The sequence below is a fragment of the Condylura cristata genome, unplaced genomic scaffold, assembly GCF_000260355.1.
Source record: "Condylura cristata isolate star-nosed mole 26May11 unplaced genomic scaffold, ConCri1.0 scaffold00012, whole genome shotgun sequence".
Lineage (NCBI taxonomy): Eukaryota > Metazoa > Chordata > Mammalia > Eulipotyphla > Talpidae > Condylura > Condylura cristata.
Genome location: NW_004567113.1, coordinates 46,949,039 through 46,976,393, shown reverse-complemented (window position 1 = coordinate 46,976,393; position 27,355 = coordinate 46,949,039). Strand labels below are relative to the sequence as shown.

Below are 27,355 nucleotides of genomic sequence, written 5' to 3'. Positions count from 1 at the left end.
TCTACAGAACCCCAAGGTGCTGCATTCTGAAGCTGCCCTTGAGTTCTTCCACGGATGCATTAAAGTGGCTGTTAGAATAAAGCCAGGACAAGGAGGCCTGCAGGTACCCCCCAGAGCCAGCGTGCTCTTTCAACTCACCCCATGCCACCCATCCTTACACAGTGCCATGCTGTAAAAGTACTTCTTTATTCTCCTCCTTCAAACAATGCACAAAGGCAAGAGAGGGAAGGAAGTTGTGTTGCAATATTCTGAAACATAAATCTTGCTACTGGCCAGCCCGGGACAGCATCCTGTTTTCCTGACACATGGGTCAGACTCCCTGGAGGCTGCACCTATGGGCTGCGCGTTCTGTTTTCCTAAGTGGATTCTGAATGACAGCTAGGCACCTGCATGTACACCTCCAGGCCCAGGTTGTGCAAGCCGGCATCACGTTTGTATGACTAGTTACTCAACCGGCATGTCCCATGGCCCATGGCATGTTGGCACATCTCGCCTCGGCTCCGAAATCCACTCTTTCCCAAATTGTGACATTCTGTTTCACTCTTTATTCCCCCCCCCTTTTAAAGTTAATGAAAATTTAAACTTAGATTCAAAGGTATGAAGAAGCCAGAGGAATAAGTCTGGCTTCTGGCCACAGAAAGTTCGAGGTATGATTTCACTTTCTTTTTATTTGATCAGCATTTGGGATTGCTGTGACCATTTCCCCTAGTTCTCATCAACGAGATCCTGGCATCAGGGAAAAGTGTTGAATTCCTAGGTGCCTGATTTTATTCTGGGAATCTGAGGTAGATAACATTTGTTATTGGCAGGTCAGCGGTGGCAGAGACCGTAACTATTTGGCTTGCTCAGGTGCAAGGCCTTTTCAGATGTGATGAGGTAGGGCTTTGAGAAGTGAGCAAGTGAGTCTGGTGAAAGTCCCAGTGCCCAGTGAGGGTTTAAGGGCGCAGGCCCTGGGAATGACATCAGGCTGCTTACTTCATTGTCTGAGGACCCTCTTTGCAAGGAAAGTCACAACTTTAGTCTCCACTTTTCTTTTCCCGTTATAGAAAAGAGGAGTTTAATGCCAGCGGGCAAAGGGTAGAGGCCTCCTGTCTACATGCAAATACGGAGGGAACTGTAGCTGTGTGAAACAGCGTTGCCACATATGACCTTACCCTTTGCATAGACACAGAAGAATAGGTTTTGTGACATCAGGGAAAACTGTTATGGGGACTTATCTGCACAGTCACTTTTGCTGTCTGTCACTAAGAGAATTCCTAACTTATCATTTAGAAGGCCCTGGATATTCCAATAATTTTATAGAGCTTCTGAGTCTTCATATCTTATCTCTTAACAATATTTTCTCTCAGAAATCTGACCAATTCAGTTTTAGCATTTTCTAAAAGGGTGACAGTCACATTTTGCTTTTTTAAACAGGGCGTCTCAGCCTCAACACTCCTGTCACTTGGAGCCAAATGTGGGCGCTGCCCTGTCCATTAGAGGAGATTTAGCAGCCCCCCTCCATGTCTACCCACTAGATGCCAGTAGCAAACTCCTGTCTCCAGTCCAATCAAACCTACCTCCAGACATTGCTAAATGTCCCTGGGGGGACAAAATTGCCTTCAGTTGAGAATCACTGGTTTAAAATGACCTAATGAGAGATTAAATTGAATGATCCTTGTGTTTTAGAACATTGAAAACAATTCTATCAGTGGTAGAAAGTTATCCAGGGAACAAAAGGGGTGTCTTGGTGTAGATTAAACATCCCAGATAACTAGTTGCTGAGTCAAGTCTCCTGAAGGTGTGAAGTGCCTTTCACAGGTATCAGACCGACACTAGATACAGAAGGTCATGGGCAAAGGGGTCGTTTTTGAAACTCATCCAGCAACAAGGCACAAACAACATGACCCCCCCCTTTAGTTACTCCCTAACCATCATCTACAAAGCACATGGCATTTACCCAATATGCAATAGCCGATTCTTAGATAAGGTCTATAAGACCATGAACATTTTTTTTAAGTACTGTTTATTTAATGCAGCATGACTTAAAATGGGCCTGTAACCTGACAAGTGTACGGAATGAGGAATGTTCAATTTACCAGTTCTAACCAGCCAAGTCCTCACATGAACTTTCTAAGACCCGACTGAGAAGCCTGGGAAAGTGTAACTAACCACAAACCCTCAGTGCTACCTCCACCTGACTCTTTCTACCCACTACAAACTGCACCACCTTCAGCATTCTTGAAGACCCACTTAAAGCTCCAGATGGAGTATAAAATCTTAGCCGTCGGCAGTTCAGACACCTCGGTTCACCAGCTCTCCCTGCTTCCAAGTCAACCAACACTGAAAGGAAAGATTCTGTTCTATTTTTAAATATATTGAGCAAAGAAGCAGCTTGATGTGTCTCTGTAAAGGATGGCTGTCACCCAAATTCACTGTTACTCTATTTTTATCAATGATATACACTTTGAAGACAGATACACTTTGAGTTCAAATCCCAAGTCTTTATCTGTCGGCTGTGTGATTTTGTGAAAATCACTTGACCTCTCTGAGACACAGCACCCATGTACGTAAAATGGGAGTGATGACCATGGTGCCTCAGCGATAGGTTGTTTTGAGGGATGAGTGAGATGGTCCACACACAGCACCAGAGATCCAAACTGTTTTCATGGTGTTGTTCTGGTTGCTGTTCTTATTATTCACCTCACTATCACCGTCTTCACTCATGATCCAACAAACATGTTTATTCAACACCTTCTGTGTGCTGGGTACTGGTAAAACTGAGCCAATACTGTCATTTTTTTTAAATGACTCCATATATATTAAATCCATCGTTTTTGTGTGCTGGTGCTAGAACAACTCAATATTATAAAATCAGTTTTCTTAATGATTGGAGAGTTGAACCAAATCACACTGAATTAAAAGAAATGTCTTGGCAGGTAGAGCCTGGCACACAGTGTTTACAAAATGTTAGCTGATGATGGAGGTGTTGGCGGTTGTGATACTGAAAACTAGTTGATTTGACAAAATTCACTTTCCAGAGTCCTCACTTAATGTCTGCTCCTATAAAAAAAACTATTTTCAAGTAACTCAGTACTGATCTTGTGCGAACTACTTTTCTCAAAGTAAAACTTTAATAGGAGTAGATTAACATTCTTTATTATAGGGTAGGCTTTTAATAGGAGTCAAAAGTCCAGGAAATAATTCTCAGTACTGAAAGGTGGATTGATTTTGACTAATTTCTAAGTAAATATTAGAGTAGTTGAGTTTAGAAGTTTTCATAATGTGAAATCAGGTTAGGATCAAAAATAATAATTAAAAAAAATTCTCAGCTACCTTATAAAATAAGGAAAGGGGAACATCTAAGCCCTAGGTTTAAAAGAAAGGCACACATTTATATTTTACAATCATTTAAATTAGACATCACTTTCTGTCAGGAATAAACAGGTTTAGACTTTTGTTCTTCGTTGTCACTCTTGCACAATCTTTAGTATTTCAACACAGTTTAATGCACTCTGCTGTGGGTTCTTAGTCCCTTAGTTCTCAAAAAAAAAAAAAAAATCCATTTGTTTTCCAAACATTGTTTTCCCACAAAATAAGGTGGTCCAAACCTGTGAGAAAACGTCTTCTGAGGACACCAAAGTGAGACCCAACTAAACTTTCAGCCCAAGCAATATGGTAGTCTGGCCCATGCCAGGGTCCATGAGAAATTCATTTTCACCAAGAAATGTCCTTACCTCAAATATGTTTGAAGGCTCATTGCTGTACTGATTGGATATGATTTCTGACTGGTCACTGCACCACTTCAGTCCGCCCAGAAAGCTGTCTGTATCCAAGTCGTTCACGTCTAGTTCAGAAAGGTCAAGTTCAGGAAGATCTGGGCAAAGAGGCTGGTCTTCACCAACCAGAGCAGCACACTGCAGGAGGCAAGGAAAGCTTTCATTAACTGCAGGAATTGATTAAACTGCAATAGCATGTGATGGGAATTAAACCTAGTGAATGCAACGACAACAGCATGGCTGGTTTCTAGGGCTTTAGTCATCAGGGAAAAAAATCTTAAATTTTTTTTGTCATTTGCTCCTCCAAGGATACTCTGTAGGATCCATTCTGCCTAAAATTTGACTTCTAAATCTGTGGTACATGCCACACTTTCTGGAGCTTTCTCTGATTCTTCCAGTTAGTAGTCAACAGGATTTGTGTTTACCACTAGGACAGTTAGAACAAAGGTTGAAATAATTCTCCGGTTAATCAAATGTAAATGTTCACTTTATCCTTAAGAATATAATCCTTTTGAAGGAAGGATGCTGTCTAATTTTACCTTGGAATGGTCATCATATAGAATAAAGACAAAATGAAACAATTGTTAAATGAAAAAATAGAACATGGGGCCTCAATTATGAAAACTTTCTCCATTTACACGCCTTTGAACCATTATAATCCATACAATTCATTTAGCAACTAATGATGCAAACCTTTGACTTGTCATTGGTTCTCTTGAATTGTTATTTAAATCATTTACTCTTACTTCACTTTTCATGACTTTCTGGACTTCATCCACAGCAGGTCAAAGCTTCCTTCAGATGAAGGACAAAAGCCACATTTTTCTATATGATCTGTGTATCTTTCAGTAGGAGCTGTGTGTGCGTGTCCGTGTGTGTGTGCATGTCCGTGTGTGTGTGTGTGTGTGTAAGAGTGAGAGAGAAAGAGTGAGAGAGATTCTGATCTCCTGATATCTGGAAAGAAAACCACAACAACGCAGCACAGCAATTTACTTCCATCATTTATGTATCCCTAAAATAAGCCCTAAGTGAACCCAAAACCATTATTTTTTCTTTGGAGTTTTAAAGCAATTTATTATATTAAATGTTTCAAATAATCTCCTGTGCCTGGGCATGCTCTTTTATCTCATTGCATGGAGCAGATGATCTTTCAATTGTCCCACACCATGCCTACTGAGGAAAGTGGACCCCTCATCAGAGAGGTAATGTGCCTTTGGAAGGACTGTCCCCATTGCACAGTGTGAAAACTCCTGCAGAGAGGGACTCTTTTGGGTGCTTGGGTGGGGGAAGGGCAGGCATGCCAGAGATGTCGGGACTTTGTCCACCTGCCACCAAGGTGTCTAAACCAGCAGGACACGCTCTGAGGAGACACCCGCAGGGTCTGCCTTCCAAGGTCAGGGCAGAGGCTGGCCACTTGTCCACATCCTGGCAGCACGAAGCTGGCATTTCTGCTTGGCATTTCAACTTGAGTAAAATAAGTTTTATGCAGATGTTTTTCTCCAGCGGCCGTCATCCCTGGCAGGTGCATGGCAGGGTTCATCCGCAGTAGCGTGTTCAGAAACCCCATGCAGGGAAGTAGGTGCCGGGCAAGAGAGTCAGCAGTTGGTATGGGAAGGCTGGAGGAGTCTGAAAATCAGTGTGATTCTTCCGTAGAGCCCACCCCCTCCAGGTCCCATTGGGACCCCAAGTTGCAGACACAAAGATCATGCAAAGAAAAGGCAAACCTCCATATCTAAATGCCTTCCTTATCATTTCACTGGTCTTTCCTTGTTTATGGCCTGAGTTAGCCTAAAGTTACAGATCTGTAGACTGGACTAGGTTTATAAGTAAGCGGAGGCTGGGCTGAAGAGAAGAGTTTGTTCTGGGATAATGTCCATGTTTTGTTATGGGTGTAACTCTTCCCAGACTCCAGATCTGCCCACACTGCTTCTTCCCCAAGTACAAATACACAGCCTTAACTCTTCCACCACACCGCCAATTCAGAGACAGGGGAGGGCTTTCTAAGTGGTGCAAAGGCACTCAGATTTCGTGGGGGTTGAAGAGAATTACTTAGCTAAAAATAAAAAAATCCAACAACAAAAACTATAAATCTATTAGGAAATTCAGGGACTCTGCACCCGGCTGAAGTTCCTGTTGTGGAGACCACGACTTAAAATCTGTGTTTGGCAAGTGGAGCGATCTACAGACTTTGAACAACTTCATCTACCTCCCTCCTGCCCTCTCTAGGTATGGCTTTGTCAAACCCTTTAGTGGCTCAGAAATAGGTATTTTTAAACAACTTTTGGAAACCACTGGCAAGGCCAGATCCATTTTATGTATTTCACTCTGCTGTGATTCACCTCTTCTTTCCTTTCCTCCCTCTCTTTCCTTTCCTCCCTCTCTCTTTCTTGTTTTCGCTTTTATGTTATGGTTGAAAAATGCGCCTGCGCTCTTGCCAATGTTGACTGCTAATAAAATCGGGGCTTCTGAACTAGGCATTATCCTGATCATCTAAAACACATTAGTAGTAGCAAAGGTTCCTGTTATTAACTTATATTTGGCCTTTGGATGATGCCAGACTTAACAGTCAGAGTCCTGTAACTGTCCTCATCTGACATTCTGATATTTACTGCTTCCCTATATATCTGTAACAGGTGTGCTTTACTGCAATCACAGAGGCATATTCTACTGCCTCTCTGCAACCATGACAGCTATTTCACAAGCATAGCCTTCATTTTATAATAAGATTTAAGAGGATAAAGCAGTCACTAAACACAAAAGGCTAATTATTGTACGTTATTTCACCCCAACAGACTTTTCTCTTAGTTAAGGAGCAGACAATAAATTAGCTTAACTGCACTGATGATAATGAATCATTATAATTAAGTATAATTCTCCATTAACCTTTTGGAGGTTTTTGTGCCATTGATGGTAAATTTTAAAGAGAGAGAGAGAAGAAAGAGTGGACTTGACCACATTAATTATATTAATGTAAAAGGAATCTTACTTCTTAAAAAACTTAGTGAAGACAGGAGGAAGGGGGTGAGGAGCGGAGACAATAAAGAGTGACAACTTAGTGCAGTGTATATCATGTGAATTGTCTCTATCACTCTCCTCAACCTTATTGCATATCGCCTTCATTAAACTGCGCTGTAACACGGAGGACCCTGAAAAGCGCGTGTGATGCAGGCCTGTATTAGCTGATCTGCTGTGCAGCCCTTATGTGCGAAAAGGCATAATACCTCTTAGGATGACGGCAAACATTAATGATTCAAAAAAGCAGCCGCTCCCTACGCTACCTGCTGCTCGTCCTATTTTAGACTGACGGAGGTGATTCGCAAGCCGTGACCAGGAAGGCAGGGTTCTAACAGCCACAGTCAGCACACCAGAGAAGTCCCTAACCTGTTTCAGCCCACCGACAACCGAGTCTACAACTGGACAGTGAGAGGCGGATGTCACCTCCTTAAGATAAAACAGAAAGAAAAAAAAAAGGCTACTGTTCTACATGGTCCTGATGCTGACTTGAAAATGACTGCAGGAATTCCAAAGATTGTTTCCAAATTTGCCCCATTTCCATATGAGTCAGTCAACTCCTCGCAGCATCAGGAATAATAAATACATGACGGAAAACTGAAACTACGGGCACCGAGGCTCAGGGTGCCAGGCAGACAACCACCCACAGGACACCCCAGCTGCTCAAAGAAAATTAGGACTTTGAAGTCACTTATAATCCTGACTCATCGTTGCTTCAAGATATATGAATGACCCCTATCTAGTCCACCTTAACGAACAATCACAACAAGATAAAAACAGTTATAATCTGCAAATACAACCTGCCACGGCCAGAGAGGGCAAAGCACCACGGAAGCAACATTTGCACACCCAGCAAAGAGTTAAGAGCCCAGGCCATGCCTGGCTAGAGAGGAAAAATGCATTCACAGGGGGCCTCGGCCAAATTATTTTTCCTTTAGATGTGATCGCTGCACCACATGGACATCTTATTTAATCAAATCACGTGTGGCCCTGGTTCCTCCCCCTTACCCTGCGTGCCCCCAGCCACAGGGAGGAAGCACTGCAGCTCCTCTGCCAGCCTCACTGTTAGCAGCTCAGCTTCTCCGTGCAATTCAATTTGAGTTCATCTCACCAGAGTCCACAGAAAGTTTTGCTCGTTTCCCAAGTTGCCCCAAACTTTCCGAGAACATTCCATGGGGCTGAATGCCGACGCGCCGAGATCCCCTGTCCCCCAGTCAGTCACTCTAAACTCCAGAGATTACGAGGAAACGGCTTGCTTTCCCCCCCCGGTATGAATTGTAGCCAGCAGACTGTGGAATTGATGTATTGCCGTCTATTTTTACACAAGCAGCTTCACACACGGTCCTGCATAAACTCTATTCTCTCCCTGCTCCAAGCAGCTCTCCGTGGTACGGAGAGATTTAACCATTGGCGTCCTGGCCACAGTGCTAATGGAAAACCTTGCACTGTCAGGCAGATTTTTGGGTATTTGCTGACCGAATCTTTCAACGACATACAGGAGTTTTAAAGGAACCGGCCTTGTTGTTTTGTGTTCTGGGGGGGTTGAGGGGGGAAGCAATCTAAAATAGCCTAGCAGGATTATTTAGGATTTGGGGAGTTCTCTGTGTCTGATGAACACAGAGGGGGGTGGGGGGGGAGATCCAGACTAGAGACAAACCTGACTATATTTGAGCACATTCATTTTCATATTTTTATCTTCATCTCAGTATAAATAGAAATGGCATTTTTCCAACCAGGCCACTAAACACCACTGGAAAGACTTCAGCTTCTGATTCATATCAATATCTTGGAGCATAAATATTGCATATGAGTAGAAACAGAGCCAAAGGCACATGGAAAGCGTTCCCAACTGCAACAGATACTGATGACAGCAGCTACGCTTTGATTTGCTCAAGGCATCTCGGAGCCGCCTTAAAATAGCAAACTTATTGGAGTTAAGATAAGATTGAGATTCCCTTCCACCAGCTCCTGCCCGGGCTACTTTTCTGCCTCCACAGCTCGCCCAAGCCCTTCCCCCCCTACAGGAACGATTGCATGGCCAGGGTGGCCTCAGTGCTGGCTGCAGTGCCTAGAGCCCAGCCCCAGCTCACCTCGATGTCACTCCAGACAGAATCCTGGTTGCACATGTCCCACGCCATCCAGCTCCTGAATGACGCCAGTCAAGCTTGTTTAACTCCAGTCCACAGTGACACGGAGCACACACTCATGCAGGCAACCAGCCCCTTACTGAGAGTGAACTGAAGGCACCTGTCTTACTACAGTCCCGTCACATGACAAAGCTATTAAAAAGTAGGCTGGGCTGTCACTCACCCAGCCTTTCTCCTGTGCAGCTCGCTCTCCACTCCTGACGTCACTCCGAGGCAGCCCTCTGCCTCAGTGAAGTAACGCTTAAAAAAAAAAAAAAAACACGCAAAGGAAAAAGAAACACTTGGACTTTGGGAGGCTTTCGGCATCACGCTGAGACTAAAGTCAGCTTTGAATGCCAGGACTCTAAACGGAGACCCGCCACCGCATAACTCAAATCCCCTGCAAGCTTTTTTTAATTTATTTTCCTTCCCAAACAAGCAAGTGGCAAAGCTCCCTGTTAGTGACCGAGTCACTAAATTCTTAGCTAAAATGTGTACTTCCCCCGGGGACTGGAATTCACAGATCTCCAAGTGGACTCAGGCTGGTTTTGGGACTAAGCAGGAGCTTATCACATGATGCATTTTTATGACACATTTTCCAAGGAGTGGGGGGGGGGGAGTTTTGAAGGCGGGGAGTTGGGGTTTTTTTTTTTTTTTTTTTGCTTGTTTCATCAACAAAACAGCCTGTGTTTGTTAAGGTATAAACAAACTCCTCCACCCAGAAGTCAGCCTCCCCTGGCAGTAGGGAATACCAGCTCCTGAAATGTTACTGCAGTTTGTTTTGCTCCATATAAGGAGAAGGAGTAACAAAAAAATACCATCCTTTCAGGTTCCTTCGAAGTATTTCCATTTTTCTCATAGGCTCGCAGAAAACAAGTGTTAGTAAATACAGTGGTTGCTGCTGTGCCCAGACCAGCTTCCTTTCCCGGCTCCCTTCTGTTCATGCATTTCCTCTCTGACTGCTTTAGGGTGCCTTTTTGAATAAACACTGAATTCCAACCTCAGGGCCCTGGACTGTGCAGTTTGCATTTGAGATCAAGAATATCCAAGGAGTCAGGGTAAAAAACAGGCGTACTATTCGCGGAAATATTCATTTCTTGAGTCTTTTCTTTTTTTTTTTTTCTTTCAGCTTCAACCCTGAGACAATGAGGGCTAATGCAGGTAGAACTGTTTTGTGATGACACTAGATACTGAGTCCATAACAACCCAAGGTTCTAAATGGAGCCGAGAAACCCTTCCCAAAACATAGCTGAGGTCTGTCTTAACCCTTCCGAGGTCCAGAAGGGCACATGACATGACTATATATTTCTGAATATATTTCTATAAAATGCAAAGCCAAATATACTTTTAAAATGAGCCTCGTTCTTTATACTTGATAGTGAAGTCTACGAAAAAAATATTATTTCCAGGTATCTAAACATAATTTTTAAAGTACTGTCAATTTAAACTCCTATCAAGGTTCATTTAATATGTACCTTGTTGTCCAACTCTTAATAATGAAAAATATAGTGACTCGCTCGAACATAGTTTGAAACCAAGCACTGCTCCAGTATTAAAGTGAAAGAATGAAGAATAAGAAAAACAAAACACATGGCTGTTTGGTTCTTTCAAATTCTATATGAGAAATCTGTCTATTCTGCTAGTCTGCAACAAGTTGTTAGCAAATTCTGAATAATGTGATGAAATTGACAGCTTGTCATTACTAGACATAAAAAGATGGTCAAAAGCCTTGCCATATTAAGACAGCTGAATATATTTTACCAGCACACTTCCCTTCTTACAAATAATGGAAAACTACTGTGCTTTTAATTTTTGAAATTGAGAAGGAACGGAAAATACAACTTCAGGAAGGCTTTTATACCTGCTCTTTGTGGCACGACTGTGAACTCCCACAAAGAAACACCAATTTTCATCCCAATTATTTTCTGATTTAATGTAAAACTACAGTATATTATTAAAATTCAGGGCAAAGGTCCTTGAATCTATCCTCAACACAGTCAACTGTGAAATAATATTGGTCACTTGACCAAGACTTGGTATTTATTAATTATTATCAGGTGATCCCTGTCTCTGTGTCAAGATATTCTCTGAGACTTTTAATTGTGTTCATTGAATGTGAGACATCCATTCTAAATATTTAAAACCTATTCACACCTTTTAAAGAAGTTCTTTACATGAGGACACTTTGTATTAAGGTTTTTGATATTTTAACCTGCTTAAATTGTATTGCTGAGATTTTCTTGTTTGTCTTTTTATCTTCTAATTCCACTTTCCCTTAATCAAATCAGCATATTCACTGACTCCAGAGATAGTTTTAACTGTGCTTTTTTCCCTACACCATCACAGAGGGGGTTAGTTAGAAGTCAAAACATTGAAATGATTCATAAACTATAGCATACTGAATTTTTCCCTCAAATTGCTATTATTGTACAAATAGAAATCAAAATAGATTCATGGGACAAGTCGGAGTGCCTGCTGTATTTTTTTTTTAAGTCTCAAAATTACAACTCTAAATAGAGGGATATTTTAGAAGTCTGATAATTTGGTTAATTGGCTCAGATTAAAAATTCTCTTCTGTCCAGCTCTTTTCTTTTCTCAGGAGAACATAAATTGTTAGTTGCTCTCCAACCTTAGTCTTTTCTGGCTTCCCTGACAGTTTCTATATTTAATTTCTCTTTGCCTTGATGGCTTCTTTTTCTCTCTCCCTGCAGTCCTCCGTCTACCCTTTCCACCACCCTGCCCTCCCAGATCTCCAACTGTTTGGTTTCAATCAACAAGGATCTATTGAAACCTTTCTGTGTCCTCAGCAGTGAGATACAAGGTCTGCCCAGAAGGAAGATGACGGGAAGGCACGCAAGGAACCTACAATATCAAGGCACGAAACAGTCTTACAAGCAGGACACAATTTGATATTTAACAACCCTGTTACTGTGCTCAATATCCAGATTCCTCCTTTCCTTCAAACACACCCTTCTTAGGTACAAAGTCCTCTCAATAGCCATTACTATTCAAAGCCCAATCAACCCCATTTTGTCTCAACAATAGAAAGAGGTATTTATTAACATCTGTTGAGTGGACATCATGTGCATATCTACACAGAGAGCAGATTCCACCCCGATGGAATTTCTCCCCTCTGAGTTCTGTTAACATTTCCTAAGGCGCTCCATGGGAAAGGCTTGGGGAGGCTGGAGATTCTATCCTCAGAGCTGCTAACAAGAGAATAATTCAGTGCTACAGCAAACAGCTGATAAGGTATGACACATCTGGATTTCCTGCCTAAAAGACAATTGCCATCTTTCATATTTCAGACCAATGCCCACTTCTAAAAATTAAACACAAACTCGAGTACCCCCTCTTCAAATAGCCAAGCAGACAGTAGCAAAACACAACTGGTTTTGATGTCATTGTTTTACATGGGTGAGGACTTAGAAGTAAAGACCTACAGGTCAAAGTATTGCTGCCTGTTGTTTTCATAAGCTTATATATAACAAGCTACATGTGAACAAATTTAAGAATGAAAGTGTTCACGGTATAAAAGTAGAAAGGAAAACACTGACAGCAGAATTTACATGGGTTAGACATTAAAAGCAGCATCTTCTATGCCACGCTTCAATTAAATTTGTCCTCAAAGCTACTCACAGAAATGATCTGTACACAATTTTTAACTGAAAGAAGTAAGTAGAGCAAGAGTTCAGACAGCAGCTGAACAGAGCAGGCAAATTTCTGAAAACCCCTCTATGAAGAAGGGAAGTTTGCATGGCAGAATAATCCTCATTCCCAAATCCAAAGCACAGGTCCTGCGGCCGCTACTTTCAATTCAGAAATGTCTCCCTCACTGGAAACCATCATTCCAGGGAAGGCCTCCTGCCTAGAGCATTCTCTGAGAAAGGAAAGAGGTCCACCCAGAATCCTAATATTTTTAAAGTTAATCATTGCTAACAGGCATCCAATTGTTTATTTTTAATCCCTACAGGGGCTAACTGACCCTCATGCCCCACACCAGTGGCTGAGCCGGCACTTGGAGCTTCTGCACACACGTCAAGATTTTGCTGAGACTTTGCAGGACACAAAAGCCAGGAGCAGGGTAGGTGGAACCAAGCCTGAAGCCAATCAGCATTCTGACACTCAGTCCTATTTTACATAAAACTGCACTGCTGACACCAGTATGTGCAAAGTAACTTTGGGGAAACAAATAGAGGAAAGTCAGTGTTCAGTTTCCACTCCGATGGCAGTCACTTATTTCATTTGTTTTTAGTAGACTGAGGTGCTAGACCACCTCAAAATAATGTAGCTTAATGTTTTAACTCAAACCTCAAAAATCCACTGTTGGCATTTGTTAACATTAAAATTTATACACACACACACACACACACACTCACACACACACACACACATATATATGGAAATTAATCTGAGTTGCAGTCTAGTGTAATCTAAACAGAAAGCATAATTAGGAGGTCTCAGATAAGAGCTAATAAAAGGATGGTTGTGATCTGATTTCTGTGATATTTTAACTCTGCTGAACTTAGGCATCTATAGACATTTCCATTTACTTTAATTATTTCAGGTTAATTCATCTAAATACAGTGTGTTATTGATTGTTTAGACAAGACATGCTCAATAGGATTATTTAGCAATGTGATTTTTTTTTTAACTCAGGCTGAAAAGAAAGCACAACGTATTTTATTAAATTTGGTGCACTTAAAAAAATGTAAAGTGCTACTGAACTTCAATAACATAATAGTTCACTTAGTAAGAAAGGGATTTATTCCTTAAATGAAGGCCAGAGAAAACTGAGATCCATGGGTTGCTCAATTGAAAATAATATTTGGGAGTCGTAGTTCTGGTATTTGTTTTTGGAGTCTGGATACTACTGAGATCAATTTTTCCTTATTTTGTGGGAGAAAAATATAATTTTCAGCGAGTCTTAAAATGGAAAAATGAACAAAGTTCTTTTTTTATTTTTAATTCCAAAAGATAAGTATTGGAAAGGCTTTTGTTTATTTTGCCTTTGCTCCTGATAGACCTTTCAAGGACTTGATATATGAACTTTACTCCAACAGAGCTAATCTACGTACAAAAATAGTGGGGATGTAGAAAGGAAATACATTTTCAACTCAAGAAGCAATTAGGGGATGTAAAAAGGAAATACATTTTCAACTCAAGAAGCAATTAGTTTAATTTCTAAGTTAATTTTTTGATAACATCTTACTTTACATTTGCTAGCCCAACCAGGCACAGAATTTGGGGGAAATCATTCAAATACTGCTGGTTAGATTATAAACAGGTACAAGTTTTTCTAAAGGAGAAACAGACATTAGGTATAAGAAATGTTTAAAATGGCCATCTTCCTAAATCCCCAAATTCTACTTCTAGAAATTAAATTTAAGGAAATAAGAGGATATATGCAAACATTGTTGGTGTGAGGTTGTGAGAGTCAATGCCACCTTACTTACATTATTGAAAACAGTGTAACCCGGTCCAACATTAATGGCCTCGTTAAATAAATTATAGTGTGTTTGTATTGATACAGATGTAGATTTATAGTCAACGCTATCATTAAAAACTGCTATAAAATACATTTAATAGCATAAAGGGAAAATGTTCAACTTATATAACATTCAAAATTACCCTCAAAAAACCATAATCACAACACATTGACATGTAAATATATATACCCAGAAAGAAAGAAAAGAGGATGAGGAGAATGCGTAGGGATTATAGTAGCTGATGACATAATTTCCTTTAATTTCCTTTGTTATGTGTATGTGCCTTTTTGTAATTATAAAATGTGCTGTGTCAAAAATGGATAATTCAACAGAATAATGATGACTCATCATTAAATAAAATTTAGAGATTCAGATCTACAGTTATAGCTTATTATTAGACAATGCAGCAAATAGAAAGAGCCCCTAATATCCAACACAAGTCTGAAATAGTCATGAAAAATTAAAACAAATCATTTCTGTTTATCACCCTATGTCTAACAGCTACTCCTCTCAAACGACAAGACACATGAGCAGTCTTGGAAGACGTTAGAACCCAGTACACTCAGAAACCCTCTGAGTTCTGATCACAGTACGGGGAAGCTGTCAACTACCTTAAGTGGGACTCAAACCACAATGTCATGACATTGTCATTTTTTTCCCTCATTTAAAATTTCATCAATTAAGTTAAATGTGCTTTTGAAAAATATAAGTATCCTTGTTTAAGGGGATTTCAGCTATTTACTGAAAAACATCTATTCAGTACTCATTTTTCTTTCCTTCTAGCATCTAGAATTCAGAGGTATAGCGCAGGAGAGGGGGGAAACAACAAAGTTTTCAAGAATGGTGTGATGAAACAATTAAGAAAATCTGTCCAGAAGACATTTTACCAACTGGGTAATACAAAGAAGAAAGAAATGTGGCTTCTTCAAAAATGTTGAAGGGAAGAGGTCTTAGAGACTCCTGTTGAGAACACTGAAATTGGATGAGAAAGAGAGGAGAATGTTGCCCGAGGTTCACGGCCATGAATTGCATGTGAACTTCTGGAACACGATCCTCTCCTAAATGCGGGCCACCTGTGCCAATGTGGTCACTGGCCTGCTCTTACGCAGGCCGCTCATCCCGAGCCTGCAAAGATCACAAGGAAAAGGGGGCTGTCCTCCTTCCCCTGCAGGCTGACTCTATCCCCAGGAATGAACACTCTATCACTAGCCTCTCTGAGGTAGCATTCTCACAGCTTTGTGGGTAGCATTCTCACGATATTGCTCGTGAACTTTGGAAGATGTTTTAACTTTATATCACAACTAATTTCTAAAGTAACTTGACATGCTGGAGAGAGACACATGTCAGGATCAAGGTATTAAAATGAGCGGCATTTTGGGGAAACTCTCCACATAACTGGAGACTGTCATTGCTCAAAGCAATTTTGAATTCTTATGTTTTAGTATTTGGAAAATGGCTTCCCCCTCGCCCCAATAGTTTATATTGAAGTAAAAAGTAGGCTTACATCTTTCATTTTTCTGGCACTACAGGCTCAAACCTCTGTCATCTATACTCTCCCATCCTGCCTACCACCCAGGTTCCTTCCCTCCCTACTCCTACCCCACCACCACCCTCCACTGGTTGTCTCAGTTTTGAATAAGATGTTAATAGAGTTGATTACTGGTTTGGCTTTGACTGATCCTTTGTTATGTTTTTCTATATTCCTCATCAAGCAAGACCATCCAGCATTTGTCCTTGTCCTTCTGACTCAGTTCAACTTAGTATTATCTGCTCCACATCCATGTCACAAATGGTAAGAGCGCAACCTTTTTATAGTTGAGTAGTATTCCACATGAGTACAAAATGTCACATTTTTCTGACCTACTCTTCTGCCCTTGAGCACTTCAGCTGTTCCCACAACTCAGCTACTGTAAATACAGTTGCAGTAAACACAGTAAACCACCCCTTCGAATTAATGACTTTGTAGTCTTTGAATAGCTACCTCGCTGTGAATTTCTGGATCAGATGGAAGATACAGTTTTGAATACCTTGAGAAACCTCCATACTACTTTCCATAGGGACTGGACCAGTTTCAAACATTGAGAATTTTCACAAGAAATCACAAGGTTGGAGCCAAGACCATTCTCACGAGATTTAAAACAGTCACCTGAGGCTCAAGTCAATCTAATTAGTAGAGTGACTTTATGAACCATGACTTAGCCCAAAATGGAAGGAGCAGGAAGGCAGGAAAAACACAGGTGCTCATTAAGCTGTGCCAATAGCCCACGATGAAACTTTAAGCAGATTACTTACTGGCTCCGTGCCTCAGTTTTCTTATCTATCAACAGAGATGTTCAGATTCTGTTATATCCAAGATCCCTGCCCACTCTCAAATGCAATGATACATCTGTCTTAACAGAGACAAGCACACTGGGAAGACATCTTTGCTCGGATGAATGCAAATGGTCCAGAAAGGGTGGGCAAGAAAATTTACTGAGGCTCAACTTCACTGAAAGAATAGCCTCTTCACCTTCCTGGCAACCTGGATATTTAACTTCCTAAGGATTCCAAAAAAAAAAAAAAAGCATTAACGAACTTGTGCAATATAATACTGTCAGCAACACACATTGGCTCTGAGAAGATTGGCTTCTTCTTACATGGGTTTCCCATCAATCTCTGTAGTTGCCCCAGAGAAACAGCAAGCTTTCATCTTGTTTATCCCAAATTCTATTAAATAGAACAAGTCACATGTAAGAACAAGTTCTTGCTTACACAGTAAGAGCAGAAAACACAACTGATATGATTGTGACCATGTGCTAATGCTTGCACGCAGGTGCCATTAACACTCCAATGCCAAAACACTCACTCAGTTTTCGAACAGGTAAGAATGATGTCACCCAAAGAACAATTTAGAAAAGAAGAGTGATCCTAAGTTCACAGTTTTGTAGTCAGGAATAAAGTTTATAGTGGCTGGGGAGATGAAACTTAATATAACCCTTCTGCCTCCTAATGTCAGCTCACTTCACCCTTTGCCGCCACTCCAAGTAAAAAGGCCATTGTATGTGGAAATATTTGGTAAAATAAGATCTGGGGTATTACTATAGGTTGTGAAGGGAAAGTCATACATCCAAAATACTCTATCATGGTATTATTAGCAAATATATTAAACGAAGGCTGAGTCACAGGATAGTTGATGTATTACTGAAGGATCAGAGCTTTTCAATTCAGTTGTGTTCTTTATACAAACAATCCTTTCTAGCAGGAAATAGAGCTATGTTTCAGCACCATCAAATACCACCCACCTTGAAGATCCTCCTTCAGAGTTGAAAAAATTGGCACAGGTACACTAAATTCCCTTCTAGAAAATTTGGAAAAGGAGCCCTGGCGAGAGTGGAGTAAGCAAAGTAAGACCATGGCAATGATAAATCTCAGTCAGAACAAAACCTTGATAAACCACCTACTAGTCTCAACAATGCTGGCGGCTCAAGAAGCACGACTTAATGTCATACATTTACTTCACATTTTCCTGAAACCAGAGAAAAGACTCAACAGGAAAACTAATAGAGAAAGTGGATTCCTGTGCCTTTGAACCAATCTCCAAAGGTAGCTGACAAGCCTTGCCCTTCTAAAGAAGCCCAAGTCTCTACCATCTGTTGAAGAACTCAGGTTGGACTTTGCCCCAAGCATATGATCACAATGAATTCTTTTACTCTGTTCAAAACAAAAATCTCTGACAATTCCTGCGGTGTAAGTTTCTGCCAGCCATCTTAATAGGTCCTTTTCCATGCGGGGAACCTAAAAATAGACCACACCTAACCTTTAGTGCAGGCTTACAGAACTGCTAAGTGGGAACTCCAATTTAGCGCTGTGCTCTGGGTATTATTACTGTACCCTCTCTCCTCTCTCCCTTACTCTACGTTGAATAACCTGTAAGAAAATACAGCACCAAAGTGGTTTGCTGGCATGTACCTTGCAAAGCAACTGCTAAGGTATTCTACATGAGTTTATTTATTTATTTATTTTTGATGAAGCCAAAAGAAATGGTAGCTAGTAATTGTCTGCAAAAACCAATGGAAATAATAATTAAGGTTCAATGAAACTAATGATGTCACTTATAATACTATGGTTGTCAGGCTTTTATACTTCAAAAGTATAGCCAAATGCAGCAATGAAAGGGAAAGAACTTCTACAATAAATCAAAACATGGGTAAATGTCTCAAACATAATGTGAAGTAAAAGAAGTCAGACACACCAAATCTGTTACTACCTTGTCATTCTATTCTTTACCTTTAAAAAGTACAGAGACAGAATACCCAGTTCATGCAACTGAAAGTCAGAATAGAGATTGCCTTTGGCATATAAGGTTGGGGACTATGAGCATGGCTAGAGGGAGGGGACCCCAAAAGCTAGTCATGGTTTGTTTCTTACTGTGAGTGCTGGTTATGTGAGTAAGTTGTACTAGTGAAAATTCCTAGCACTGAACCTTTATTGTATATCCAACTTTCAGTATTCACATCATCCTAAAACGCATAGGGAAGAACAAGAAAGGAACCTCCCTACATTACAAAGTTTTAAAGTTGCTACCGTCCTATCACAGGAAACAAACCTGAATGCTCAATGTATCTTCTTAAATAAGCCATTGCCACAGACACACAACACGGAGTAGGCACCCCAGAGCCTGGTCCAGATTCGTTTGACTTGGGCAAAACCTTACTTCTACCTTCCAGATCCATGTCCCCCTCTCTCACAAGATGGGACAGGATTAAGTGTTCTCTGAATGCATTTATTTTTAATGAATGAAATGAACCTTCCAAGTTTCAAACTTTGCCTTTTGTTCAAGGTTCATTATCAAAGCATGTCACTCATTGACTTTGTTTGCAAATGGTCTCCTTTTCTGGCCCTAGGAGATCTGTCCCTTATTAGATCTGTCCCTTATTACCTGTCTGTGTGATCACCAGTAAGTGACCTAAGTGATCTGAAACTCATAATCTATGAAATCTCACATCTATTAAAATAGACACATAAAAATACTTACATGGCATCATTGGTATTGGGGTTAAATGAAATGTCATGAACCCCAAATTTGGCATAGAGTATATATTCAACAATGGCATCTAATGTGCACATACAAATCCTTGAAGCTCAATTTAACATCAAGCAACATTAAAACAGATACATCTGTTTGCTCTTTGCCTGAATTGTTCACATAAAGGAAGAGCTTGAAGCAGCTCACAGCCCCTTCACATTGAAGTCTCACATTCAGCTGACTGTCCAAGCGTGTGTAGGCAGAGCATCACCTAAGCCACAGCAATGCCTAGTGCTGGTAGCAGCTCTGCTGACCTGCACAAAGCAAAACAGCCTCCTACCAGTCCCGACTTGGCTCCGCCTCCCTGGAGACCAGAAGTAGCAAGTGCAGAAAATAGTCTTAGTTTCCATGATGCTGGCCACACAAGCTATCCGACCTAAAAGTCTTTCAAGAGTTTCTCGTTAAGAAACCAGACATCTGGCCCTCCCTGGTGGCGCAGCGGGTTAAAGCACTGCACTAAGAAGCTTAAGCCACTTCCGCATGAGTTCGATCCCCACCTGCCCGGGGAAAATCCACATGGCATGGCAGACCTCTCCTGACCCGCCCGCTGCTCCCCTCAGCAGTGTACTTCGTCGATCTGCCTGTTCTGCTCCCCACTCTGTCTCTGTGAATCCTCTCACCCGTCACATCTCTGGCCTGTACCCCAGCTCTGTATGCATAAATAAATAAATCTTAAAAAAAAAAAAACAAACAGACATCCATAGGGTGCATACAATCTGAGAGGATACCGGTAGTTTACAAATGTAGAGGAATTGCCAAATATCAAATCACCAAATTGTATTTGAAAATGGTGATCCCTGTGGGGGAAGAATGGAAAACAGCCACGGGAGCAAAACAATTCGGTAGGAAGTCAATTTTGCCACTAGTGGCCGATCAACTAAATTGTCTTAACATTCACACTCAATTCGCCAATGTACAATCAATCACACAATGGCTTTTGAAACTGATAAAATGACATTAAGGATGTGTTATATTTTCATCTTAGATATTTAAGGCTTTTTTCTTGCTAGTAATTTTTCTATGTAATGAAATGCTGACAAGCTGGCATAGAAGCTGAAAGCCATGCTAGCCAACAAAGCAGCCGCTACCTGAATGCTGGACACGTGAAAATGTCATCAAAATTAAGATGTGCTGAAACACAGAGGATGTCTTAGCTGGAAATTCTGTCTTAGCTTGAAAAATCAAGCAAAATGTATCTCCTGATCATTGACATTGAATAAATATAATACTTTGGCTCCAAGGGGAAAATAAAAACATGATTAAAATTAAATTTGCCTTTTCTAATGGTAGTTACAAGAAAGCAAGATGAGTTGTGGATCATCTTCCTATTTGACATGCTGGTCAGAAGGTTTGCAAGTTCCTTCAAGTAAGCGAGAGTACACGTGCGCATAGAATTAATGAATTACACAATCAGGGGACTTCAGCATGAATCGGTGGTGAGAGCAGAGCCACCTCAGGGCACAACGCTAGGGGGCACCACTCACAGCCGGGTCTGCGGAGAACCATTCTATGCTTCCCAGGATTCAGCTTACACAGCCCTACATGACATGCTGCACGATCCAGCCTCCCTCCATAATCAGGAATCCCTTCTAGAACATCCCTCAGGCAACCCCATACATCTTTTCAACACCTTCCACACTTTTTCAAAACATATACATAGTAATGAGATGCAAATCAATAACGTGACGTCTGCCCAGTATTCCAGATGGGAAGGGTAGAAAATAGAGCATATTATGAAACTCTAATAGGATGCAGAAGGCCAGAGCAACACAAAGTATGCAAAGCTGAGATATATACAAGGATGCAATGTCCTCAGACGACTGTTTTCCTCCTGGAGACTAGAGGCATTTTTCAGAGGGTAGCATTCACTTTAATTACAAAATGCACCCGCCTCTCTCTTCCAAGGGAAAAAAGCCTGTTGTTGCATCTATAATGTAGCTTTAGTTTTTGATGCCAAAAATGATTCAGTAAACACAGTTATGTTATGGTATACTATTTCTTATTCAGTCCTCAAATTAATCTCAAGGCAGAGCTGGCATTAATTCAATTTGACGCCTGTGCTTTCACATAGGTGCCTTCATCCAATTCTTCTTCACAACTAATAAAATCTTAATTCATGGTAATATATTTATTTCTAGTTCAGTTCATGTTAAGGAGTGCAGTACTTTACAGAAAACTAATTAATATCAATCAGATGTTATAACACTTTTAATAGTTTAGAGCAAAATCCTACACTGGGGGAAAGATTAGATGAACCAAAGGGGTCTTAGCCCATCCTATTGACTTTATTTTTAGGACTTGAGGAAAAGATAGCAAACATCATTTCAAATGTACATTTAATTGAGCTGAGCATCATGGGAAGATGAGGGATTAGGAACCCTGGTTCTGAACCCTAACAGGCCATTGATTCTATGTAGCCCAAGAATATAATTTGCATTCTCAGAGACTCTGTTTTCTACCTATTTTGTGTAACGACCCTCTAATTTGCAAGTAGGTAAAGACACTCAAATTCAAATTGCATGGCACTGTTAAAATAATAGCAAGCCCTCTGCAATTGTTTGAAATAATTCTATTTTTATGTTATGCTTGATTAATGTTGATGGAATTCTTGGGACTGCCCTTATAGTCAGATGGGTTATTGGAGCAGAATCCCTGATGATGACCAAAGTGGTGTCCCCCGGAGTTATGCATTGCAATGGCCTTCCCATCCCCCTAAAGGGCCTCATTCTCCACGCGCACAAAGAACTGGCGTAGCAAGGTTACACAATATTTTGAGAATCTCAAGAAGTAAATAATTCAACAAATCCCCTGAAATGCAGAACCCTAATACCCAGTCTTCCCAAATTAAGCATTAGGTGTTGCATCATACTCTATGAAAATGTATCCATCCTGGCATGCTAACAGCATACTGGCACACACAAAAAGATACATACTGGTCATGCTTTTCTGCCTCTTTAGCAATCTATACTTAAAACTTCCTTAACTGAGATATATATAGTGGAGAAAGAGAGAGAGAGAGAAGAGAAAGAGAGCGAGGTTTTAATCCTGATTACTAGAAATAAAACAGCAGCAGCATACTGGTTTCTAGGTGCAGAGATAATGCCTCTTGATACTCACACTTAAAATGGAATCCATGGAGGGTAACCCCAGGACGTGTCATTCATTTTACTGCAGTGTGAGTACTTACACCACAGGTTGAGGCGCGCTCGCAACGGGGGCTTACACCTGCCACTTTTTAATTCACCAGGGCAGTGACGTGGGAGGCACCTGGGAGTCACTGCTCAATGAACTCCACAATAGGGCACAATCCGAAACCCAGTCTTAGCCAGATAGGGACGTAAGCGCAAATATATACAGTATCATGTGCTTTCCAACAGCCCTGTGTCTCGAGGGAGCTCTCTGACATCAGCAGTTGAGACAGGTGGTTCCCTTTCCAACTGTGGAAAATAAAACCCTCTTGCAGAGGCACTAAGTAAATATAGCTGTACTGTAATTTTTCCTTGGTGCGCGCTCCCTGCGATTCTACCCTGTGATGATACTTTATCCAATGAACCCTATCAGGGCATCCTTCCATGCTAATAACTGACTAAACATTTGCAGACTGGCTGAAACTGGCATTAAAGCATGGTAGCTTTAATGGGGACTCTGTTTTGCTTCTGCTATTGGTAGCACTAGAGTTTTCACCTCCCGTTGATTCAGACTAGGTTGTCAAGTGGTGGCCCAAAGCTCTGCAGGAGTATGTCACCCTTTGTCCCCTGTAACTGATACAGCCCAACGAAATGACAGACAAAAGTCAGATCATCTTAAAGTCACATGTGCAGAGCAGGTCAATACCAATCCTATCCAGTTTGCGTCTGAGAAGTAAAATCAGCTGAGATGGACTAAGCCCTTTGTGGCCACAACTATTTGCTTTTGCATTTAAGAATCATTGGCAGAAGGGCATCCTGTAACGTGTGTATAAAATGACTTAATTCACCTTCTATTTCCCTTTATGAACGTAGATACTTTTACACTCTGACAGCGGCTGGCTCTTAAAGCATTCTCCTTTTTGTTGTATCTCCTTAGAAACACAAATCTTGTTCCCTGGCAATGGTGCTCTAAACGCTGTACCACATGCCCAAACTAGTTCTGCCTCGCAGCTTTAATTCACAGTAAGTGGCATGAAAGGAGGTCAGCCCTTCTCAGAAAACACTCGGAGTTCTTTTCGACTTCAGAATCTATTTTGGAAAGCCACACTCCCTGGTACGTAAAGAGCAGCTTCCCGTTCTGAAATCCAGACTATAACTACTGACAACTTTATGAAATGGTCTGCCAAGGGGCAAACTGAGGGTGTGGATGAAGTAGCAACTCATGATCATAATTCCCTAAGAGACTTCAAGTGACCGAAACCTCACCCCACCCCCAAAATAACCCTTTCATTGGAAAACTATTTATGACACGCACCCATGTTACAGCTTTTCTTTCCTGAAGAGTTCACTGAATGTCTAACTCAATAAGGCATCTTAATCCGCCAAGCTTCCATGGTAACATACAACTGTAATAAATATGAAGAATGGAAAGGAAGCAAGGTATTCCTGTGGCCCCTTCCTCCTTCAACGTCCAAAATAGTCTTCCCTCCTCCTTCTAAGTTCAAAGTTCACTGCTCTTTGATCTAGAGCAAAAATACAAGCAAGAAGGAGCTGATATCCTACATTTTGATGAATATTTGCTAAATGCTAAACAATGTGTGGAGTAGTTATCCAAATGAGCTCATGTAAGAGGAGCAAGTACTGTTAGTATGCTGATTCTAGGGTGAAGCTTACTAAAACTTAGAAACAAATGTTGATATGTGGGAGGTCTGGAGCTTGAAGTCAGTCTTGCTTAAAGCTGAATATGTTGCTCTTCGTGAGAAAATTGTGCAGGAGACAGACAATTTGTCTGTGACCATAACATTTAGACATGTAGGAGCCCCAGTAAATGAGCACAGCTTCCTGTGCAGAAGAAAAGTAAAAAACACCACATACATCTCATTGAAACCACCGGGGAAATTAAGACTAGGCAAGAATCAAGAGTTGGCAACCTGTTCTGCTCAAAAGTCACACTACAAATGTCTATGACTGTGATCTGGGCATGGCATTTAAAAGAACACACCTTGTTTTGAGGTCAAGCTTTAGGGTAAACTTTGGTGTCTGAGTCACATCATTGAAGAGCACCCCAAAGGCGGAGTCCTTATTCTTATGTCACCCTTCCCCCTAAATCAGAGTTCATTTGCAGCTGGCAACTGTAAGTGAAAGTCAGATGAGAACACGTAACACCACCAGGCCAACCATAACACAATGATGCCTTCCATGCGGCAAATGTGCTTCCATGCAAACCTACCATGACGTGGACACAGTACGTCTATTCGGTCTAGAAAAGAACTTGGTCAAGACTTCAATCTTGACTTTTAACACTCAAAACTGGATGAATTTCTGCTAGAGATTTTATAGCTATCTTATGGAAGAATGGCCAAAGATGAAAGGGTCAGATGAGTCCAGAGCATTTCAACCTGATTGTGACCTGTAAGTCTGTAGACAGGGGGGCTGAAGTATGTTGTTTACTAATCTCCTCTGGCTTCAAAAATATAAACAAATCAAACTTGACTAAATGTATTTTCAAAAAAAAAAGTGTAGATTTTTATTCTGGTCTTGAGGCAATTATAACTTAAGTTTCAAAATACCTGGAACACTTGGTAGATTGGATGGTCAACATTCAGTTGAGCAAGTTCCAAAGAAAATGGTTCATTAGCCAGAACAGGTTGGCTCCTCATACCTACTGCAGAATAGAGCAAAGGGAAACAGAAGTAGCCAATGGCCATTGGGGAGATATGCATGTGATCATGGATTCCGAAATCCTCATGGATTTCATCCATCACCACCACACTGAAAATCAAATAAAAATCACACTGACTATAACTGAGAAGGAATGGCTGCCCATGCTTTGACTATGTACTATTATAAGATCTGGTCCAAAGTACTGATTTTTTATTTTTGGAAAAAACTCAACTTCTGAAAGAGTATTAAGCCAAGTTCATATTCATGATTTCTTCCAAGGTATGCAAATTCTGATACAATGGTATAGGGACAAACACTTCAAAGTAGAATCAACTCAGTTGGGTGCAAAGTACATTGGTCAGGAAAGCTGAACACTCCACAGAAAGAACAAGAGATAGGAGCATGCATGTCAAATTATTTCAAGACACTCTACCTCAATATCACCACCTATGTTAGCTAATTTCTGAAAGTCATCATTCAGTTCTAGAAAATGGACAATAACACCTTGTTATAGGCTTATCGTGAGAACTAAGCAGGCTGAGCTGAATGTGGCTTGCAGAGTTCTCAACTGCTGTGGGCAGTATACAAATAGATGTGCATTTACTTCTCTGGTCAAGTTTCTCAGCTCCCATTAGTTCTCTAAAGTCCCATCCTTTCCTCGCCCTCTTTTCTTAGGGCATTTTAAAATAAAATTTATGCACTAAGGTGTCAGCCTTTTCCCCATGGCATAACACTGAGGTCTATGACTGTAGACACGTGCATGAGAAACGGCCCCAGGAGCTCTCTCTGGCATGCAGGGGACTCAGATGCAGGACATGAGAGCTTTGCTTGGAGCGTGAAGTAAGCACCAGTGGGAATGTGGACATTTTAAAAGATCAAAGATCTGTCTGAAAGAGAAACCTCGAAAACTTTGAGTAAACTGGTTTTTGCATTTACTGCCAATCTTAGTTGTTGCAAGATTGAGCAAATGTATACAGAGATCCATAGCAGAGTGCTACTAAATGTAAAAAAAAAAAAAATCCCCAAAACTAGTGACAGACGATATCTATATTTTCCAGCTCAAGTATCAAGATGTTTACTTAAAAGCCAGACTGTCAAAGACTAAAAATGTAAAGTCAAAATTTGAAAACTCAAAAGTAGGTGAAGTTCATCAATTTCCACTCAGAAAAATAAAGGAACATCTGAAAATTTGACTATGTATATGTGCTGAGGCTTTCTCTGAATATCTGCATCGAGAAATGACTCTATAAATGCCCAGCATTTTAAAAATGCAATAAATTATAAACAGATGACGTAAGGGAGAAGGAATCTCAGAATATATACACTGTTTTTCTAAATATTATCAGTAGCCACCACCACTTAAAAGGAGAATCTGGAACAGGATAGAAAATACCATCATGCTTGGGAAATTATCCACAAAGCATCAGCTCTTCAATTCATGTCTACAGTTGTTATTTATAGCCTCACAGACAGTAACTTTAGCCTTGTCAAAGGGTGTAAAATGTACTTCCTTCTCCTCTAGATGAACTCTGTCTGGAACAAACTAACTCTACACAGACTTCCTACCTTGTAAAGGTAAAGGGGATCCCAACAATTAAAAAATATCCAGGCTTTTAAGATATTTTTTACTCTGTTGAGGTCAAAGAATTACTTTAGCTCCAAGAGGCCAAGGCAAGAGAAGACACACAAGACAAATCTCCCTGACACAGCCACACGTGTGAGAATACAAGTACCTGCCGATGTGTCGATCACAAGATACAGGAGAAACAGCCTCCTGTCACGAGTCAGTGACGCAGTGAGAACGCTCCAAAAGACCGACACGCGAAAAGCTGGGAGCTAAATATGGGGAAGATTTTATAGGTTTCTGCTGTGAAAGTGCTTCCAGTCTGACAGTGACTAGGTCAGACTCATAATCGCTCAACACACCCACATGTGAACACAATAGCAAATGTGTTGCGTGAAAAGAGGTGAGGATCCGTTTGGGGCTTGACACAGATCTAAGGAACGCTGTAAGCAGCCTAGCGGGAAAATGCCATTCAGCCCTGGAGAGTGCCCGAGAGGCCCTTTTCCCATGCGTAGTTCAGATTAAAAATCAAACTCATTCCTTAATGAT

The 27,355-nt window shown here is 40.9% G+C and overlaps 1 protein-coding gene across 4 annotated transcripts in view; it reads right to left on the bottom strand.

Moving 5' to 3' along the window:
* PPARGC1A (peroxisome proliferator-activated receptor gamma, coactivator 1 alpha) overlaps positions 1-27,355 on the bottom strand; it is a 640,627-nt gene that overhangs the window by 90,802 nt on the left and 522,470 nt on the right. For 2 of the 4 annotated variants that reach the window (XM_004681370.2, XM_012724162.1), the window contains one exon: positions 3,717-3,896. In XM_004681370.2, the coding sequence (XP_004681427.1) occupies positions 3,717-3,896 (180 nt within the window). Of the gene's footprint in view, positions 1-3,716; positions 3,897-8,860; positions 9,052-9,080; positions 9,137-27,355 lie in introns of those variants that run through there. The other 2 variants (XM_012724163.1, XM_004681371.2) reach the window with 2 other exon arrangements.